Below are 17,867 nucleotides of genomic sequence, written 5' to 3'. Positions count from 1 at the left end.
GTGTATTTTAAAAATGCAAACACAATAAAAATAGATTTTAGTAATATGCTGAATGTTTCCATATAAACAGAGAGAGACATTCAACACATTTATCACTGAAAACTTACCTTTTAAAATAAGGTTTCTGACATCCAGAGCAGCCAGGAAATGCTGACTCCACTCTCCGTGATGCCTCAACATACACTATTCTGGCATACTCATCATGGAACCCCAAAGCAGACTGGAGCCAGGATATGGATATACGGGGTAAGGACTGAACTTTTTAGGGGAGGGGTTTTTTTGTTTTTAAATAAACACACACACAACCACAATATTATGCAGTTTTATAAGATTTTCTTTCATCTTTACTTTATATCCCAGGGACATAAAACAAAGAAAATTATAAATCTTATAAAACCATGCAATATTGTTAAAAAGGGGTGGTGGTGGAGGGAGACAACTTACCTTACCCTTAATAGGCCTGCTCCATTCTGCAGCGGGGTTCTGTGGTATGTGTGACATCACCAGTCTAGCGTTTTCTAGTGATGTCACACAGAGAGGGAGTTGGTGATCTCCAGCTGCTTTGGACATCAGATACCTAAAGAAAAGAGATTGATAACTTTTTCAATTCTGATGTGGATTGATATTGAACATTCTTATTAACCAATTTGTGGGCCAAAGAGTAAGATTTCAGACACTTACTTCAACGGCAGTTTTGATTAAGAATGTATGATGAGATTATGTATTCCTACTATACAAACTCATGTATAATCGAAAGTGTTTTCATTTTCAAAATGCTTAGAGTTATCTTCTACTTTTCCGTAAAAGTTCCTGAAAGTCAGTATCTTGTATTTTACCTTCAGCAATGTCATTCTGAATATTATAAATATCTATCAACAGCTAACCTCTGATAAGGCAGTGGAACAGGCTGCCCAGAGGAGCTGTGGATGCCCCATCCCTGGCAGTGCTCAAGGCCAGGCTGGACGGGGCTTTGAGCAACCTCGGCCACTGGAAGATGTCCCTCCCAATGGCTGGGGGGTTGGAACTAGATGGTCTTTAAGGTCCCTTCCAACCAAACTATTCTATGATTATATGTTATTTGAAGACTGGGACTGAATATAGTCAGTAAGAATTATTTGTAGTATATTATAAAAGAAATTCACTTATGACATCTTTAATAAATTTTATCTTTAAGCATTTATCAGCAATTAATGAAAAGCTATAATCTTTTATCAGCCCTCAAACTTTTTTTTAAAGACTTGAGCTTGCACTTCCATGACCTAGATATCCCATCACACCATGCTATATCCTAAAATGGTATCCCATACTTTTATTAAGCATTGCAAACAAATGAAGTAAAAAACACCAATAAATTTCTTGCTACCAAGAGTGTCTTTATCTCATAACTCATTACGATGAAATGACTTTTCATTCAGCCATTTAGTCACATGTTCTGTGTGTTTTCCTTACACAAAATTACTACATGATCATCATTGTGTTGATCAATCTACCACATTTATTTTGAAGATATAAAGCACAAAAACAGGAGAAAGTTTATTATCAGCATGATCTTACTATCTTTTTGAGTCTAACTCAGAAAGGTGAAATTATCCATCACTGAACTGTCACATTTTAATCTTCCTTAAAAAAGCTTCAAGATATTAAATAACCTACACATCCAGTTTCTTCATGAGTCACAGAAGTATGTAGTATCCTAAACTATTTATAAAAAAAAGTTATGGTTTTTAAGTTGTTCTGGATCTCACTTAACTGCCTTCCATATAGCTGAATTTTGCATCTTCTTAACTCTGGATATACATTATTTCTCTATTCTTCAGCTGAACATCTTAAACAGCTGTTTCGTAATAACTGTGTGGGGACAGAAATGCCTTCAACAACTTTTTCAAAATAATATACTAACTGAACAAAATCCAAAGCACTGTGAAGTGTTCTGAATTTACAGTAGTGTCTTTATGACAAAAAGGTCCCAGATTAAATATGAGTACACATTCATATCTTTGATGTAGAATCCACACTTTCACTTTTGGAACTGTAGGAAGGTACATGATAAAAGTGGGTTAAGGAAAGGTTCTTAGCAAACATTTATTGGAGGGCTAGCCTCACAAGAGAAGGCATGAAGGATCATGGGAAGCTAAGATAAAATAGTTGTGAAAAAACTAGACAATAAAGACAGAAAAAGATGATACTGGAGGAGCTAAGAAAAGCTGAAGACTGGGACAAAAAATTGGAAGTTAGCTAAAAAATCAGAAGACAGAAATAACAGAAAATAAAATGTAATTATTGTGGAGAAGATTTCAAAATTTGAAGCCTAAAATTGGCTTTATTTATTCACATTATCCAACTAAATAGCTGGCTGACAACTAAAAAGCTGTTGGATTTCCAAAAGCTCCACATGCTCAATCTCTTCTCAGAAGACACTGCATGGATGTAAATTTGTAAATTTCAGACTCAAAACTCAATGTCTTGGGCTTATATCAGTGTTTTTAAAAGATGCAGGCAAGCCAGAGAGAAGCAATGACAGGAAGTGACTTCAGTACAAATCAAGTTCTTGGGACAAAGAATGGAAAAACAGAGTATGTTAGATACATTACAGACAAAAACGCACAGTAACACAGAAACTAAGCTGAAAATGAAAATGTTTCAGCTGAAAGACTTCAAGCAGGTCTATTAAATTCTGTTATCCTAATTATTTATTGGAATAAGAATCTCTTCATCTGCAGTTTAAATCTGTGAACGTGCATGCAAACACAGGTTTCTCAGACTATGTGGTGACAGGAATGCCTTAATTTTTTTCAAAGTAATATACTAAGTGACCAAAATCCAAAGCACTGTGAAATGGTCTGAACATACAGTAGTACCTCTATGGCAAAACTGTCATAGAGACATCTAGTTGTTTACATGTACATTTACATAAACAGTAATACAGATGAAAACAAGTATAACTAAAAACTTCTACATGCAAAAGCCTCAAGCATGGTACACATTTTTCTCAGGAGTGGGGGAAGAGGCCAGAAGAAGAGAAGAGAGGAATGAGAAGAAGGAAGTCTACCTCCTGCAAAAAAGTGAAGATGACTGAACCCAGTAATATTAAGGTTTCCACCAGGCCCAAATGAGAAGAGACAGTGATTTTTTTCCACTTTGTTTGTAAAGTTGAGGTTCGATTCACTAAAATATTAGTAAAAGTCCTAATCTATTTTTGATGGCTACATCAATTCTACTGAGCGTTCTTGGGAAGTCCCTGTAGAGACTTGTCTAAAAACAGTTTCACTACTGAATGTTTTCAAACATATGGCAATATTTTCCATTTCTTTAGTGTACACAGAAGAAATATTTTATAAACTGATTCAGTAAATGAGCCATTTTGCATTATTTTTTGCCATATATTAACATTTTTTTAAGTAAAGTGTAGCAAATTAACAAAAAAAACCCCAGAAAACAGTCTCTTCTCTTAGTTTAGATACTTCCACTTTCTATGAATACATTTAAAAGCTGCCTGTTTGGAACATGAAAAAAAAAAAGCAGACACAGAAAATACTATGTTCCATCCCAGCCCAATGTAATCCTTTGGATAGCTCAATATCCTAAAAATTGATTTATGCCTGAGGTTTTAAATATTTTTTACTTGAACCTGTGGGTTTAATTGAATCTTTAAGTGCACTTGAAAGACATTTCCGCAGGTAATATGCGCTTAGAACAGGAGAAAACCTGTTTGTTTTTAGCCCTCCTGACTCATCTGCTTAAAAAATACATCCACTCCCAAACACAGACAGACATTCACCTGTCTTGACAAGTATGACTGTCTAATTAAAATGTTCAGGAACAACATTAGAAGATGGCAGAACCCAAAAGCTTTATAAAGGACGTTTTTACATTTTTATGAAGAGTGTTTTTTTACAACAGAGTGTAACAGACCTCTGCAAAAAAATAAAATCTTTGATGCATTTTCTCCAAACCCTAATTAGCCATGAACTTGGATAGTGTCCTTTGACTAAGTAATTCTCCTTCTTCTCACCTTTCTCTCACTTCTCTTCCTACAGGGAGCTACCTTCTCACTCCCCAGACAGCTACACACTTACCAATCAGACTTGCAGGGAATGACTCAAATCCAATGGCACTACCAAAATAAAGTCTTACATTTCAGTAAACAAGGAAACTTCCAATGTTTATGTTCTCTACAAGACAATCTATGCTTTAACATAATCAGGACAGGGTCTAGAATTAATTGCCCTTGTCAAAAGCCAGTTCATTTTACAATGAACATGCTCACGACAAAGTCAGCTTGCAAAATGGCATTCTGCAAAAAAGCCCAAAGTTATTTGATACAAGTATCTGAAATCCTGTCAGTTTCATACTACAAAATGGCAAGAAAGGATTTTTTCTTTTAAAAAAATCAAGTTCTGCTATGATATGCAACAGTTAAATACGTACAACTTAAATAATAATTTAATTAACAGTTTCACAGAAAAAAGTGACTTCAGATTACAAGAGAAGCTGATTATCTAAAAGGCAGTAAAAAGATTTCCATTCACCCTGCAACTCCCACTGATTTTACCTGACACAGAAGACAACAAGAAAAATGGGATTCAAAATATTAGAAACTGATAGTTTCTATCAGAAACTGACAGGTGCTACTTCACCATCTCTTCTCATAAAATAGATTTCATATATTATATAGAAAACTTAGATGAATGCTTCACTATCACGGTTGTCAAAATTTGTTTTTCATTTGTATCGTTGCAAATAGATTTTCAAGTGGAATTAGGCTACTTTGCATGTCTTGATCAGTTTGCTAGTTGTAAGAAATTTCTCAGAGTCACATTCAACTGAACTGCCATGCTTATATATACAGTCTAAATTTTCAGCAAACAAGGTAAAAATGCAATAAAATCTCAATAGAGTTTTTAGCCAATATGTTCTACTTCAGATTCATAATTTTCTACTGACTGCTTGTGACTTTCCCAACATTTTACCTATGTCAGTATTACCAACTAAACAGATATGATTTTTACTAGAATCTGTTTATTACTGTAAATTCTTTGTTTTTTCTATTCATTCCATTTTTACTCTATTTTTTAGTTACATTGCTTTAAAATGAATATCACTTCAGATGTCCTAAGGAACGTACAGAAGCTAGAAGATATTCTAGCTTAGACATTCCTTAGGAAGTCACCGCCACCTTTTTGCCAGACAGTGCACAGAGCATTAGATTCAAGTCCTTCAAGTCCCCTTTCTGTACCTCCCGCTTTCTGATTTCCAGTCAGGCACTCAAATAGTAAATCCGACTAACTTATTCTCTCCTCTCCCTCTAGAAATGTAGTAGATGGTAAGGAGAAGAACTGTTTAGTAGCTGAAGGGATAGACTTTTCAGAGCACTCCTGTTTTTAAAATAACATACAATTTCACCTGCCAGAAAATGGCACTTTTCCTGTCAAAAGCAGTCCCACTGCCTTTTGCCCCCAGGTGTTCATTCCTGTTCTTAGAGTGACCCCTCAAACTGTGGCAGAATACAAGTGCAGATATTTGTGCAACTGCATGATAAATTGCACTAGAAAACTGCTCTGGGTTACAAACACCTCAACAACAGTAAAAAAGTCGTCAGGTTTATCACAGACTAACTCTATCACCATGCAGCTGAGCACTTTGCTACCCTCTCTCATGGGGTAGCACAGAAAATATAAGCTGTGAGTACATCCATCTGTCTATCTATATATAAAAACAAGAGTGCCAGAGACACCGGGAGGAGGAACTATTTATTTGGCAGCAGTTTTGGCTTATTCAGTCGAAAGGCTATGTGAAATTGCAGCCTTGCTTCAGAACTGTGGCTACAGTTCAAGAGCAAAGCAGTCTAGTATGTGATAACACCAAGACTGAGTTGAACTTCTGTTTAAAAAAATATTGAAGAACTATGGTCATTTTAATTTTCCTTTCTAAACAATTATGGCAAACTGGCACAAGGGAAATCTCATAATTGTTACAACAAACTCACCAGTAATCAAGCAAAAGTGCAAGATGTTTTAAATGTAAAACTATTAGTCACAGCTAATTCAAAAGACAATACAGATGTACAAAAAATACAGAACCAAACAGTGAAAATCCTTTCCAACAGGTTTATTCTTTCATTTTTCAGAAGAAACAGGTAGTAATGCCTACACTTAAAATTGCCCATGGCTTTCCATTACATAACCTTGTGCTAATTTGCTTTTAACTTGCCAAACTAAATTCTTTGGGCTAAAAATCTCTCGTGTCTTTTGTTGGCTCAAGCTGATGTTCTGAACAGTGTCAAATACAAACTGTCCAACTACCTACAAAAAAATTAACAGTTTACTCAAGTTAAAAGAAGTCTTACAGCTCAGCTCTTTCATTACAGCCTCCAGTACTTCCAAGTTCTGGAGAAGGATTTCCTTTTATGTACTCTAGAATAGTCTCCTAGGAAACAAAGGGCAGTTAGGAGTAAGAGGAAGGTTATGCTTTAAAGTCTCAACATAAATCAGACAGGCCCTATTTCTAATATATGTTAGTTTTTAGCATAAGCTTTAAAGTTTGCCTTGAGGGTTTCTCATTAGCATGTGCTAACAACTACTAAAACTAGAATTACCAAGGAAGTTAGTCACAAAGAAGAAAGATTCCTGTGGCTTCATCTAGGTCACTATTGCAAACAGAAATCAATAAAGTTACCCAGAAGTAGTAAGACCACCACCATCTTCGGGTCAAAACAAGAAAGTAGTCCATGAACAGCAGCAAAATGAATACCATCCTATTAATGTAACCTATCATATTAGGTCAGATTTCCATCACTAAATTAGAACAGTGTTTTTACTTGGTAGACCAGGTACTTGAGAAAAGCTGAAACAACCTTTTATTCTGGATGCTTCTGAAACTGCCACTGTCATTTGTGTCAGAGCTAAAGAATGAAAATCTGCATTTCCTCCAGTTTTTAAGATATCTGAAGTAATTACACAGAACATTAGACATAAAAAATGAAGTTCTAATGACTTCCCTTGAAAATAAAACCTCATTTTAGCAAGTCAAGTTTATTGACTAGTCATCTAACATTTTTTATTTGTATTTCAAGTGAATATGAAATTTCCCTGATAATTATTGCTTAAAAATCAATAGTTTACTGTCTCCTTATAACAACTTTTTCAGCAATTAGTCCTAGCATTTCTTCTTTACATAAAATTTCCATTTGATAGATCTATACAGGCACACAGAAAGATCGTTCTTACCTCACAGCTTCTGAATGCTGAATAAGTTGTATTTTAACTCCGCTCTACTGAAGTGTTTGGGTTTTTTAAGACTGTGTGATTAGAACTAAACATAGTATTCCTGCTGAAGTCATCAAACTTATTTACATAATGACATTATCAGATTTCACTCCAAAGAGCAATTATGACATATTTAGCATTTGTCTACCCTTGAAGAAGTCTTGTTGGTGTGGTTTTACTAGTAGACTAAAAAGTCTCGCCTGTATTAAGATTATTGACACATCAGCATGTACTCTCATTTTTGGCTTTTTCTTCTATTGTTGAGCTATTGTTCTGATAACCTCTTGACAGTCTTATAAAACCAATCTGCAATTTAGCAGCTACAAAATAATTTCAAGTTAAGTCTGTTTTTATGCCTTTGGATATTTTAACAGCTATTATGCTAAGTATCTGCACTGAAATTTGTCTTTCAGAGTCCTAATTTGTATTGCCTCTTACCTACCATATCTCTCTCCCCTATTTACATAATTTAAGAATGAATTGTTTCTGTATGAAACTAAAGACATTCACAGAAATCAGCAGCCTAGTTTCTCAGGTATAGAAAAAGCAATATTTTTATCATAGAAGTGCCACAGAAATGCCTATCGAAGGTTTAATAAACAAAACTGCAATAAAGAGTAAGTAATAAGAAGAGTTGGCTGTAGAAAGCCATTTCAATGAGTACCATTTATGTATTTAAAACTAATCACCATCTTTATGAGAATCATTGCCTCCTACAAAATCCCAAACATGTTGGATTCTCTTGTCTAAGCATTACTCTTTTGAGGTTTTCAGTTGCATAGATTGAGTGATCCAGTGTACATAGCTAGAATTTGTATCTCAATCTGGTATCAAAAAGCCAGATAGCATGCTTTCCTGTACAACCTATTTGAGTAAAAATTAAGCAAAGCCAATTTTAATAACTTACTTGCAAACAAAAGGAGTTAGGAATCCTAACAAGCAACATAAGAGTCAGCTCACAAGAAGATCTGATCAGCACTGCATAGGCAGATATAAGAACTCTATCCTGTAACTGCTTGTTGGTTAAGAGTTTGTCTTCACAGAAGAATGCTCACATATTTAATAGAAATTAACTACTCCATCTAAGGTATTAGCACTATCCATATTTTATTTTGGCAGTGAAAAGTGTTAAAACAGTTACTGAATTTACTTATTGTAAAAACATTGTGAACAGAGAACTATATACAGAAAAGATTAAGCTTACAGTCTCCAGTTATTAACCTTATGAGGCTTCATGCAGTTACTGAATAGGCATAAAAACTTCGGTTGACAGGCCTCAGCAAACAACTGGCACCGTTTTATACCCATACAAGAGAAAGCTTTTAATGTCACATACCGATTTCTTTTTAATGTCCTCCAGATCTTTGAGTTCATTCTCAATCTTTGTGATTAATTCCCTGAGTTCATCAAGATTAGTGCAAATAAGCTAAAAAACAAATGAACACAAACACTTGGTAATATGGGACTTGGAAAGTGTACAATGAAATTAAATAAAACCTAAAAGCATGTGTTATTACTTAGTGCCACCATTTAATTTTTTCCTTATAGCATTTTAAAATGTAACAAAATGTCTTTTTGAAAGTAAGAAAATCTAATAAATATTTAATTCTTCAGATATAAACCACATCTCTGCCTGTAAGCTTCCATTTCAAAATGTAGGTATCTTCTTAAAACTTCTGTGAATGACAGCTACCAAATCTGTCTCAACTGTAGTAATGAATTGGAAGAGGTCTGAGTATCAAACTAGTCCTTGGTGAATTAAAGTGTACTAGCCTTGGATTATGCTGCACTTGTAACGTAATTATACTTGTTACAGCCTTGGATTATGCTGCACTTGTAACGTAATTATACTTGTAACAGCCTTGGATTATGCTGCACTTGTAACGTAATTATACTTGTAACAACTTTTCCTGAATGTAACTTTATATGCTTACACAGAGTTTTCCTGAAAGACAACCTAGTCATGTCTACAGAATGTACCTACCTGTCTATGTTTTGAAAAAGTATTTTTCTTATTCCTGTCTTTCAAAAACAGCTTTTTATGTTTTTCCTTTCAAAATATGGATGCTGTTTTCTTGAAAAACAACTGACAAACAAAAGTAATCTGTGTGTTTTGGCTTACCATCATTTAGGGCAATTAAAGACCTTAATAAACTGGAAATTACTAAACTGTTAAGTTCTTCCATATCATATGTTAAGACTTGCTTCTTTCTGAACATCCTTAGGTGGAAATACTTTCATTAATTTCAGGAAATAAAATCCAAACAGGAAAAAATCCACAAAAATGTTATCATACAACTGCTGATTTTTAATTTTTTTTCCAAATCAGTAATTCATGACAATATATTTTTACTTCAATTACACATGCAGTTTTAGATTTATAGTGAATGTGTATTAAAAAAACATTGTTTCACTATTAAAACACAGAACTGACACTTCAGCAAAACACGTAAATTTCAGAAACCTCTAACACATACATGCCATTATTTTCATAACACTTGTGTACATTTGAGAGCATTGAGAAACTGGAGTGACTTAAACTAAAGTTCACAGGGTTTACATTTATCAAGTTTAAAATAGCAAATGAATAGGAAATTAGCACTGTCTTGCTGTAGACAATGTTTGTAAAATTAAGTTGCTAAAGTTTCATCTCTTAACCCAGAAAACAGCATTACTATGTGTAACTACCAGGTTGAACTTGCATGTCTATCCTGCCCTTGAAGAAGTTCCAAATATGTAAGATGTAAACTGGAAGCCAAATATTGGATTTGCTTTTCCCATTTGGCCTGAAATCTGTAATACTGTAGTATTAGATAAAAAGGTACAAGTTTGTCACATCAAACCCTTGAAATAAGTAAATAAAGGCATGGATAAAGATTTTTCCCTGCACAGTTATAATCCACTCCTTTGACTATATACATGACAATTCAGTTTTTAGATTTTATCATTGCTTTTTATTTTCTCCTTTGAGACACATTTAGTCCAGTGTACCATGGATCGAAGATTAAGCAGAACTACGAATCAAAGAAAGATACTGTCTTCATTAGCTATAAGCAGGTGAATTTCTTTCAAGGACTCACTTCTAAGAAGGCAAAGAGTTTGTAAGGAGAAGGATGATTTCAATGTTGTTAGTTGAACGCTGTCCTGGAAATACCAACTCTATCTTTGACTCTACCATAAAAACCTCCTACATGTCATCAGACAATTCATGTGGCCAAACTTTTCACAGGTCCCAGTCCCGTCTCTCCTTTTCAGAAGAGTCACTTGAAACATAAGGATCCAATTTACAAAATTGTTAGTGTATACTAATCAAAAGTATGTCAATGTGAAAAGCAATGCCAATATGTAAAGTTAAGTTGTCTTGGGGCTGGGGGTGACAGTGAAGAGTAATCAAATCTCTAAGTCCCAATTTTCATCAGGAGAGGTGTACATTTGAGGCCAATATGTGTTTTCCAACTGCCCACTGGTAAAACAAGGAAGGTAACAGCACCTCAGCTTAGAGGATTTACTGTAAAATTTAGTTTATTATTTGAAATACTCCAATACTGTACTAAAAACCACTATAAAAAAGGTCAAGAAGAAATTTATATTTCTTCAACCACAGCAGGATTTGAGATGAGGTACTAAAGATGCACACTGATTGGGAAGAAGCTATTTCTGAAACTTCTCTTGCTTGGTTAACATTTCCCTTCTTACAGAACGAAGCCAGCATTTTGAAGGAAAGATAAAAAGAACAGTTATAAAGTGTAATCTATTTTGTATGAACATTTTAATATGGAATCTAGCTGCTATTTCTCATGATAAGCCTAATGTTTCAGTATTCTTTTCTCATGGTTGTTAATTAGCTGAACTTAGCAAGTCAATTTTCTGCAAACACCCCTGACTTTTTAAATTGTTTTGTATGTTTTAACAGGTAAGTTAATGTGAAGGCAAAAATGAAGGTATTAATGTTACAATCTAATCATTCTGTCACATTCCGATAGCTTTCTGGTAGTTTCACATACTGGTCATGAAGAACATGCCTTCCAATCATCCATCATAAGAAAAAATGTTTCCTTTATAATTGATCAAAGGTAGTGAAAGATAAGCTAGACCCTATTCTCTAGAACACGGCGTGGTGGCTTAAAGATTGATTAATGTACAAGTCATGTAATTAATTACGTACATGCCAACTACAACAAAGACGTTTTCACATCAGGCACAGTACTTACTAAATATGGGCTTATTGAATATAATGGAGGCTTCAGGTATTCAGTATTCCAGTAATTTTTCAAATTCAGTGTTCAACTCTCCTCTTAGGATACAATCTCAGATCTTAGTAATCTCTCAAAGAACCTCACTGACTCCTCAAGGAGGAAAGACAGGAAACATCCCCTGTTTTTTTTAAGGGAAGACAGAGGGACCAAGCTCTATTCCAGCTGGGGGCTCTTCCATCATCCATTTCTCAGAATTTATAAATGAACTATTCATGATTATAAAAACAAATCTAATCTGAGGATTATTCATAAATACAAACCTAGTGCACTCCCCCAGATCACTGATGTTCCTTCCTCACCTCCCTTAACTTCAGCCAACCTTTTAGCATAATTTTTACTCACTTCAGTGGGGTTTCATGCTTAACTTCAGGTTATCTGTGTAACCGCTGCAAGTTATACTTTTATTTCTGATGAACCTGTTCTTTTATTGCTGCCTTCTCCATGTGGAAAACATCCAGACAGTCCCTTTCAGTATCTGTATTTAATATAGACCATAGCTGATAAAACTGAAACTGTTAAGACACACTTAAACAGTACAGCTGAAGTTAGTCCAGTTCCTTAAAATGCATGTGTTCCTTTTTTTTCCTTAGTTATAGTACATGCACGTCTGTATAGCTACATGTGTATATATGTCAGGGGAAAGGAGGAAAGACTGAGACAAAGCACTTCTTACCAAACCTAAATGTACTTTAACTGGAAAAGAAATCCAAAAAATGCACATTTAGTGTCCCTTCTGTAATGCAATATAATTGCTGCAATGTCTTTAAAACATTAGTAAGCAAAGGTGGTAATAAGCTTGGAATTCAGAATTTCTTTTAAAAGGAACTATGCAACAGCCAAATAACTCTGCATCAGTGAAGCCGTAGACTCACTTCTCAATGTTCAAGATATTAAAACCAGGACATTTCTTGTGTCTTTTTCTTTCGTATAGAGAATTTAACATGCATCTGCTTTTGTTCTGGGTTTGTTTTTTGTTTTGTTGTTTGTGTTTTTTCTTTTAAAGCAGCCTTGAGCTATGAAATTAACATAAGGCCTGAAGTCACATACAAAGGAGTGACTTTGACTGACCTATGCTTTTACTGCTTTGTCCATGACATTCGAACTATGATAGAGAGCAGCAAGTCTCTCCAGTGTGTGTGTATATATATATATATCTCTATCTAAAAATGGTAATATTCTTATGATTATACCCTCCCTGGCACACTCACAGGGCCTCTATATACTCAAGCTGTCTTACCAAATACTTAAAAAATATGCTCTCACCTTCAAACAGTTGTATAATTTCATTATGTGTCCATGTATGTGGAGAAGGGTATCTTGAAGAATACTTTACTAGGCTCTAAAAGTCTTAGCAGTATTCCAAATATCAATGTTCTAATATTTGCAAATACTCTTAATTTATACCAGTCCTGCCTGTCCTCTTGAAAAAGACAGGTTAAATTATTAAAAACTTCCCTAATAAGATTAAACTGCTCATACTTAACAGTCTTAGCTTTGCCTAAAACAAATACAAAGACAAGCTTTGACTAAAAGAGCCAGGATTATTTTGTTAAGTTTTAATTAACATTTCACCTAGGTAATGTGATAATGTTTAGTTTTACACTTAGGTAAGAAGTTGGGCTAAGCATTAATGTTTTAGACTACTGAAATGCAATGGTTTAATGCTGTAAAAAAATATTTCTAACCTAACCATGTACTTTCATGGCATGCAGGTAATGTGCTGGGAAAAATTTTTAATGTTACCTGTTTTTTGGAGCTGCTAGGAAACATTTTAGTCACTACCATTAGAATACAAAAGTCAGTGTACACTCAAATATCTCGATATTGGCTGTTACTAAACAATTTTATCACCAGATATCCTACTAGCTCCACCTGAAACACATCATCATCATAGAATAAATTGATTCTATGTGAGAGTTTTACAGAACAGTCATGCTTTAATGTGGGTCTACTGCTCAGGATAGCAGATTGCTTTCTGAAAAAGAAAAATTTACAGCCAAATGAGAACTTCAAGCCAAGCAGTCATGCATAAATAAATTGTGACTTAGAACTGAAGTACTGTAACTATTACAGTATCATAAAACCACCTTACCATAATTAGTACTGTTTGCTTAGTGCTCCCTGGTCTAAAGGTCACATACAGACAAGGGGTAAAAGCTGCAAGCAAGATGAACCCAGCAGTCTACAAATTTTTTGCAAGTCCTTCTATACATCAAGCTAGATTTCAATTCAAGGATCACAGTGTCACACCACATACAAAACCCAAGTAATTTTATACAAGAATACTATATCTACCTGAAAAAAATCCATTAACAACTTTAGTTTTTACAGGTTTTGTCCTGTAACAGATTTATCTGGGATCTTTAACAATACTGTGAAACAGTGTGTAAGAAGCACATAATAAAAAGTGCTAGAACATCCTCTACCAAGAAAATGTGAAATGCACTCCTAAAAGCACTATCAGATTAAACCTTGTGAACTAGATGAAGGAAATTCAACTTTGATTAGGATATCCAAGGTCTCCATCAGAAACTAAATGACTTATTTTATAGACATTCAGATTTCAAGTGTTTAAAGCAAAACTTAAAATAATTTACCTGAAACTCTGGTATGGTAGACTTTGTGACACCTTTCCTCTTCTTTGTGATTGCTTTTTTAGATACCGATTTTTTTCCTTGTAAGATTAAAAGAGAAAAGCTTTATAAGGCTGTTTGTTGTACTTCATTAATAAAACCAAATTACATATAGACTTGAAAGTTAAACTATAACTAACGGATTACAGTAAGTCACATAAACATGATGAATCAGAACTAGACTCAGCAAAAGCAAGCATTAAACAATTCTCTGTGCAGGGCAATTGGGGAGAAAAGAAAGAAAAAAAAGAGAAAATAATAAACCCACTATGATGCCCATAATATACCACCTAAAAATGTAAGTCATAAAAGAAACATTGACACCACCGTTCTGAAAGGAGTGAAATCCACAATCTGCCACAAACTTAAGAAAAATATCATCTTACCTGCAAGATTTTTTCTCTGACACTGTAAAGTGAACCACATATTATGGCCTGGGATCTCTGTATCTTACAATAAAAAATACCCGCAAAGCATCAGTAATATCTAGAAATCTCTAAGTTACCAATTAAATCAGATTGCTGATCTTTTTTTCCTGGCCGTAGCAAAGCCTAACATTTTAGAAGAAAGCAAACACCTTCCTATGATGCCACTCACAGTCAACTGTGCTATGTAAGAACATGGATGTAACTAAAAACCTCCTTGAAGCTAAGGCAAGTACTTTACTGCCTATAGTATCAGGGTTCAAAATCACATACATTTCTCAAATCAAGTAGCTGTATCACCAAGCCATATATGCAAGATAATGGTGTTTCTTATATAGTTATTTCTACATTCACATGGTAAAATGAAACAATCTCACCTTTGCCCTATTCATGCAGACCAAAACCATCACTCTAAGATTATTGCCGTGCTCACATTTATGAGTCCTAAACAATAATTAAAAACCTTTTAAAAAAATCATACGAAAGTATGTGGCATTTGTTGTCAAATAGAATCATTACAGGCACTTGGCAATAACACAAACACAGGTAGATTTGGTATTTAAATTAATGAAACTATTCACAGGAATTGCATTTAATTTTTCCTAATAGATGCTTGCTTGTGTGTGCAAATACATATGTACATATACATAAACCCACTCATAGGTGCCTAGGCACCTATGTTTTTAGTTTATTACACTACCTTATTTTCAATTTATTACACTGTGAGCTTCCTGAACATCTTACCTGAATCTGAAATAAAACACACTTAAGAGACAGGGCACAGGGCTCAAAGGATCTAGATTTGAAACATCACATAAAACCAAATCATATAAAAATCAATAAATCAAGCTAGATTTGGAAGTCCACATACTGAATAAATAACAGAATTTAAAGAGCCCTCAACTACCAAAACGAAACATAAGATTTTACGCTACAGAACAAATGCTAAAACACAGAAGCAAGGTTATTAGAACAATAACTCAGTTTTGACAATGGGCAAAAAAGTCAGCATTTGTTACGTATTTTATGGATCCAACTGCACTGAAAACGTAATTGCTACTACTGAGAACTGTGTTGTCCATTTAACGAACTAAAGCAGACAAGTAATGTAAGATTTCTTGACTAACTGACTCAAAAAGAAGTATGGTCATATGGTGGTTCCTTGTTATAATCCTGTAAAAGAACATTACCTGGCAAGAAATGAAGGGATAAACACATGGGGCAGCTAGACTTGTCTTGCTTCTTTACAAAAAGAAAGACTTGAATGTGATTAAGCTGAAAAATCTTCATTTTACTTGAATACTTTCAACACACTTTTCAGCAAATATTTACTTGAAAATTTTCGGCACCAGGTGCTGTATGATGTAGTATACTTCAAAAAAGTAACAGTTAACGGAAATATACTCTTTTTTTTTCACCAATATTTCCTATTGAAAAAAGCTGGGGGTGGGGGATTTGTTAGGAAGAATTACAGTTAATTACCAAAAAAATAAACTTAATAGTTCTTCCTTCATGGCAGCATCTGAAAAGTATGCAATAGGGAAGATATGGGGTAACAGACAGCACAAGAATTAAAAAAACCCACACTTGACTAGGAGCACAAGACAAATGAGCCTTACCTTCTGTGTAACCAAATCAAGGGAAAAACATTTTTGAAAATAGAGTATGACATATGGGTTATCATAAAGCACACCTACTGGAATATATGTACCGTAAGACTTGCACAAGTCCCAGGCTGACATCGGCCATGAACTAAGAATATATCTCTACATAGCAGCACCACAGATTCTTTCCCACATTGTGACTATACACACTAGATATCCTTTGGTGCAGGTACATATCACATACCAAAAAACCCCAGAAAACACTATAGATATTTGCACAATGGGAGAGAATTAATATATACAGCAAGCCAACTTTGGCAAACTCATCTTTTACCTTAGAAATGTCATTATAAAATAATCACACTGAAATTCAAAAGAAGCTATAGGAATAATACTGATAAACTTTTTAAAAAAGTTATCTCTGGTTTTCCAAAAACCATATTCTTGTTTGTCAAGTTTTAGAAGAAAAAAATTATTCAGTAATTTTTCAAGGAAAAACATCCCCAAAATGATAAAGGAAAACTTTTATTTATTATTCCTGAGACAATGTAGCTGCACCTGTATCCAGTTTCCAAATTAGCTTTAGTACCTAAAAATACTCCAATTCATTTACCTTCAAGCTGAAAAATCTTTGGATAAGATTAACCAAGGATCAGATTTCCACAATAAAAAAAATCAAGATCTCTTAGTTTAGATTCTCAGACCACAAGCTGACACATTCAGCAAAACCAACAGCAATGGTAGGGGATGCCAGCCTCTACCACCTCCCTGCTACTGGCTCTGTCTTATGTAGCATAACCATGCAAACACGTCAGTCATGCCACCACAGAGCAGCCAGCTTCAACTGCCAGGCTGAGGTGGGCATAGATTCTGTATGGAGCATAAAAATCACTAAGGGGTTGAACAGGCATCAACTGTGAGTGGCAACTTCTCAAACCACTCCAACAGAGCTTCTCTGCCCATAAGCAAAGAGGCTATTTAAAATGGTTTAAATTACTTCAGCAGATGAAGTAACATCTCTGACAGTAGCTAGACACATTTTGAATCACAGCACACTGTACTTTTCAAAGCATTCTCAATATATAAATATATTTAATTCCTCACTAAAAGTAATCAGTTAGAAAAAAACACACTTTAATGAAGAAAAAAATTTCTAACAAAGAAGCTCATATGATTATCTCTTCAGGTCACCTATTCCAATCCAACATACCCTTGCTTGCTTCCCACCTCTTGGTTCCCAGCTTCTACTAGCCATACTTCATAAAACACCTGATTAACAGCTCTACACTTAGACAAAATAACAATTTCAGTACAAAAATTCTCAAAGAGGGAAGGATGAACAGTGGCTCAATAGAAAGATTTCCATCTTTAGAGGTCTTCAAGTCGACCTGATCTGGTATTTGTGACGATCCTGGTACGAACAAGGATTCAGAATAGGTGACTTCCAGATGTTCCTTCCAACCAGCTTTTCTATGGCTCTGACTCTTGAAGACTGCCATGCACAGCATACATATATTAGTAACAGATACATAGGAAATCAGTAACTTTTGTCCAATCAATTTCTTTATGCTTCTCCCTAATCATGTAAGAAAGGAAGGAGAAAAACATTCCCTACCAAAACAAATTAAGTTTTCCAAACTAAAACAAGAAGTCCAAAGAAAATAATGACCTTGAAACAGCTGAA

General features: G+C 34.5%; 1 protein-coding gene across 2 annotated transcripts in view; it reads right to left on the bottom strand.

Moving 5' to 3' along the window:
* Nucleotides 1-17,867, bottom strand: part of KIAA2026 (KIAA2026 ortholog) — a 55,073-nt gene that overhangs the window by 17,348 nt on the left and 19,858 nt on the right. Inside the window, exons 4-5 of one of the 2 annotated variants that reach the window (XM_037373239.1) lie at nt 14,119-14,195; nt 8,602-8,691 (exon numbers count right to left, since the gene is read on the bottom strand). In XM_037373239.1, coding sequence (XP_037229136.1) covers nt 8,602-8,691; nt 14,119-14,195 — 167 coding nt within the window. The remainder of the gene's footprint in view (nt 1-8,601; nt 8,692-14,118; nt 14,196-17,867) is intronic. The other variant, XM_037373240.1, reaches the window with a different exon arrangement.

This window comes from Falco rusticolus, chromosome Z (assembly GCF_015220075.1).
Source record: "Falco rusticolus isolate bFalRus1 chromosome Z, bFalRus1.pri, whole genome shotgun sequence".
NCBI classification, from domain to species: domain Eukaryota; kingdom Metazoa; phylum Chordata; class Aves; order Falconiformes; family Falconidae; genus Falco; species Falco rusticolus.
Note: the sequence above shows the minus strand (reverse complement) of the source record. Positions and strands in the feature narration are given on the sequence as shown.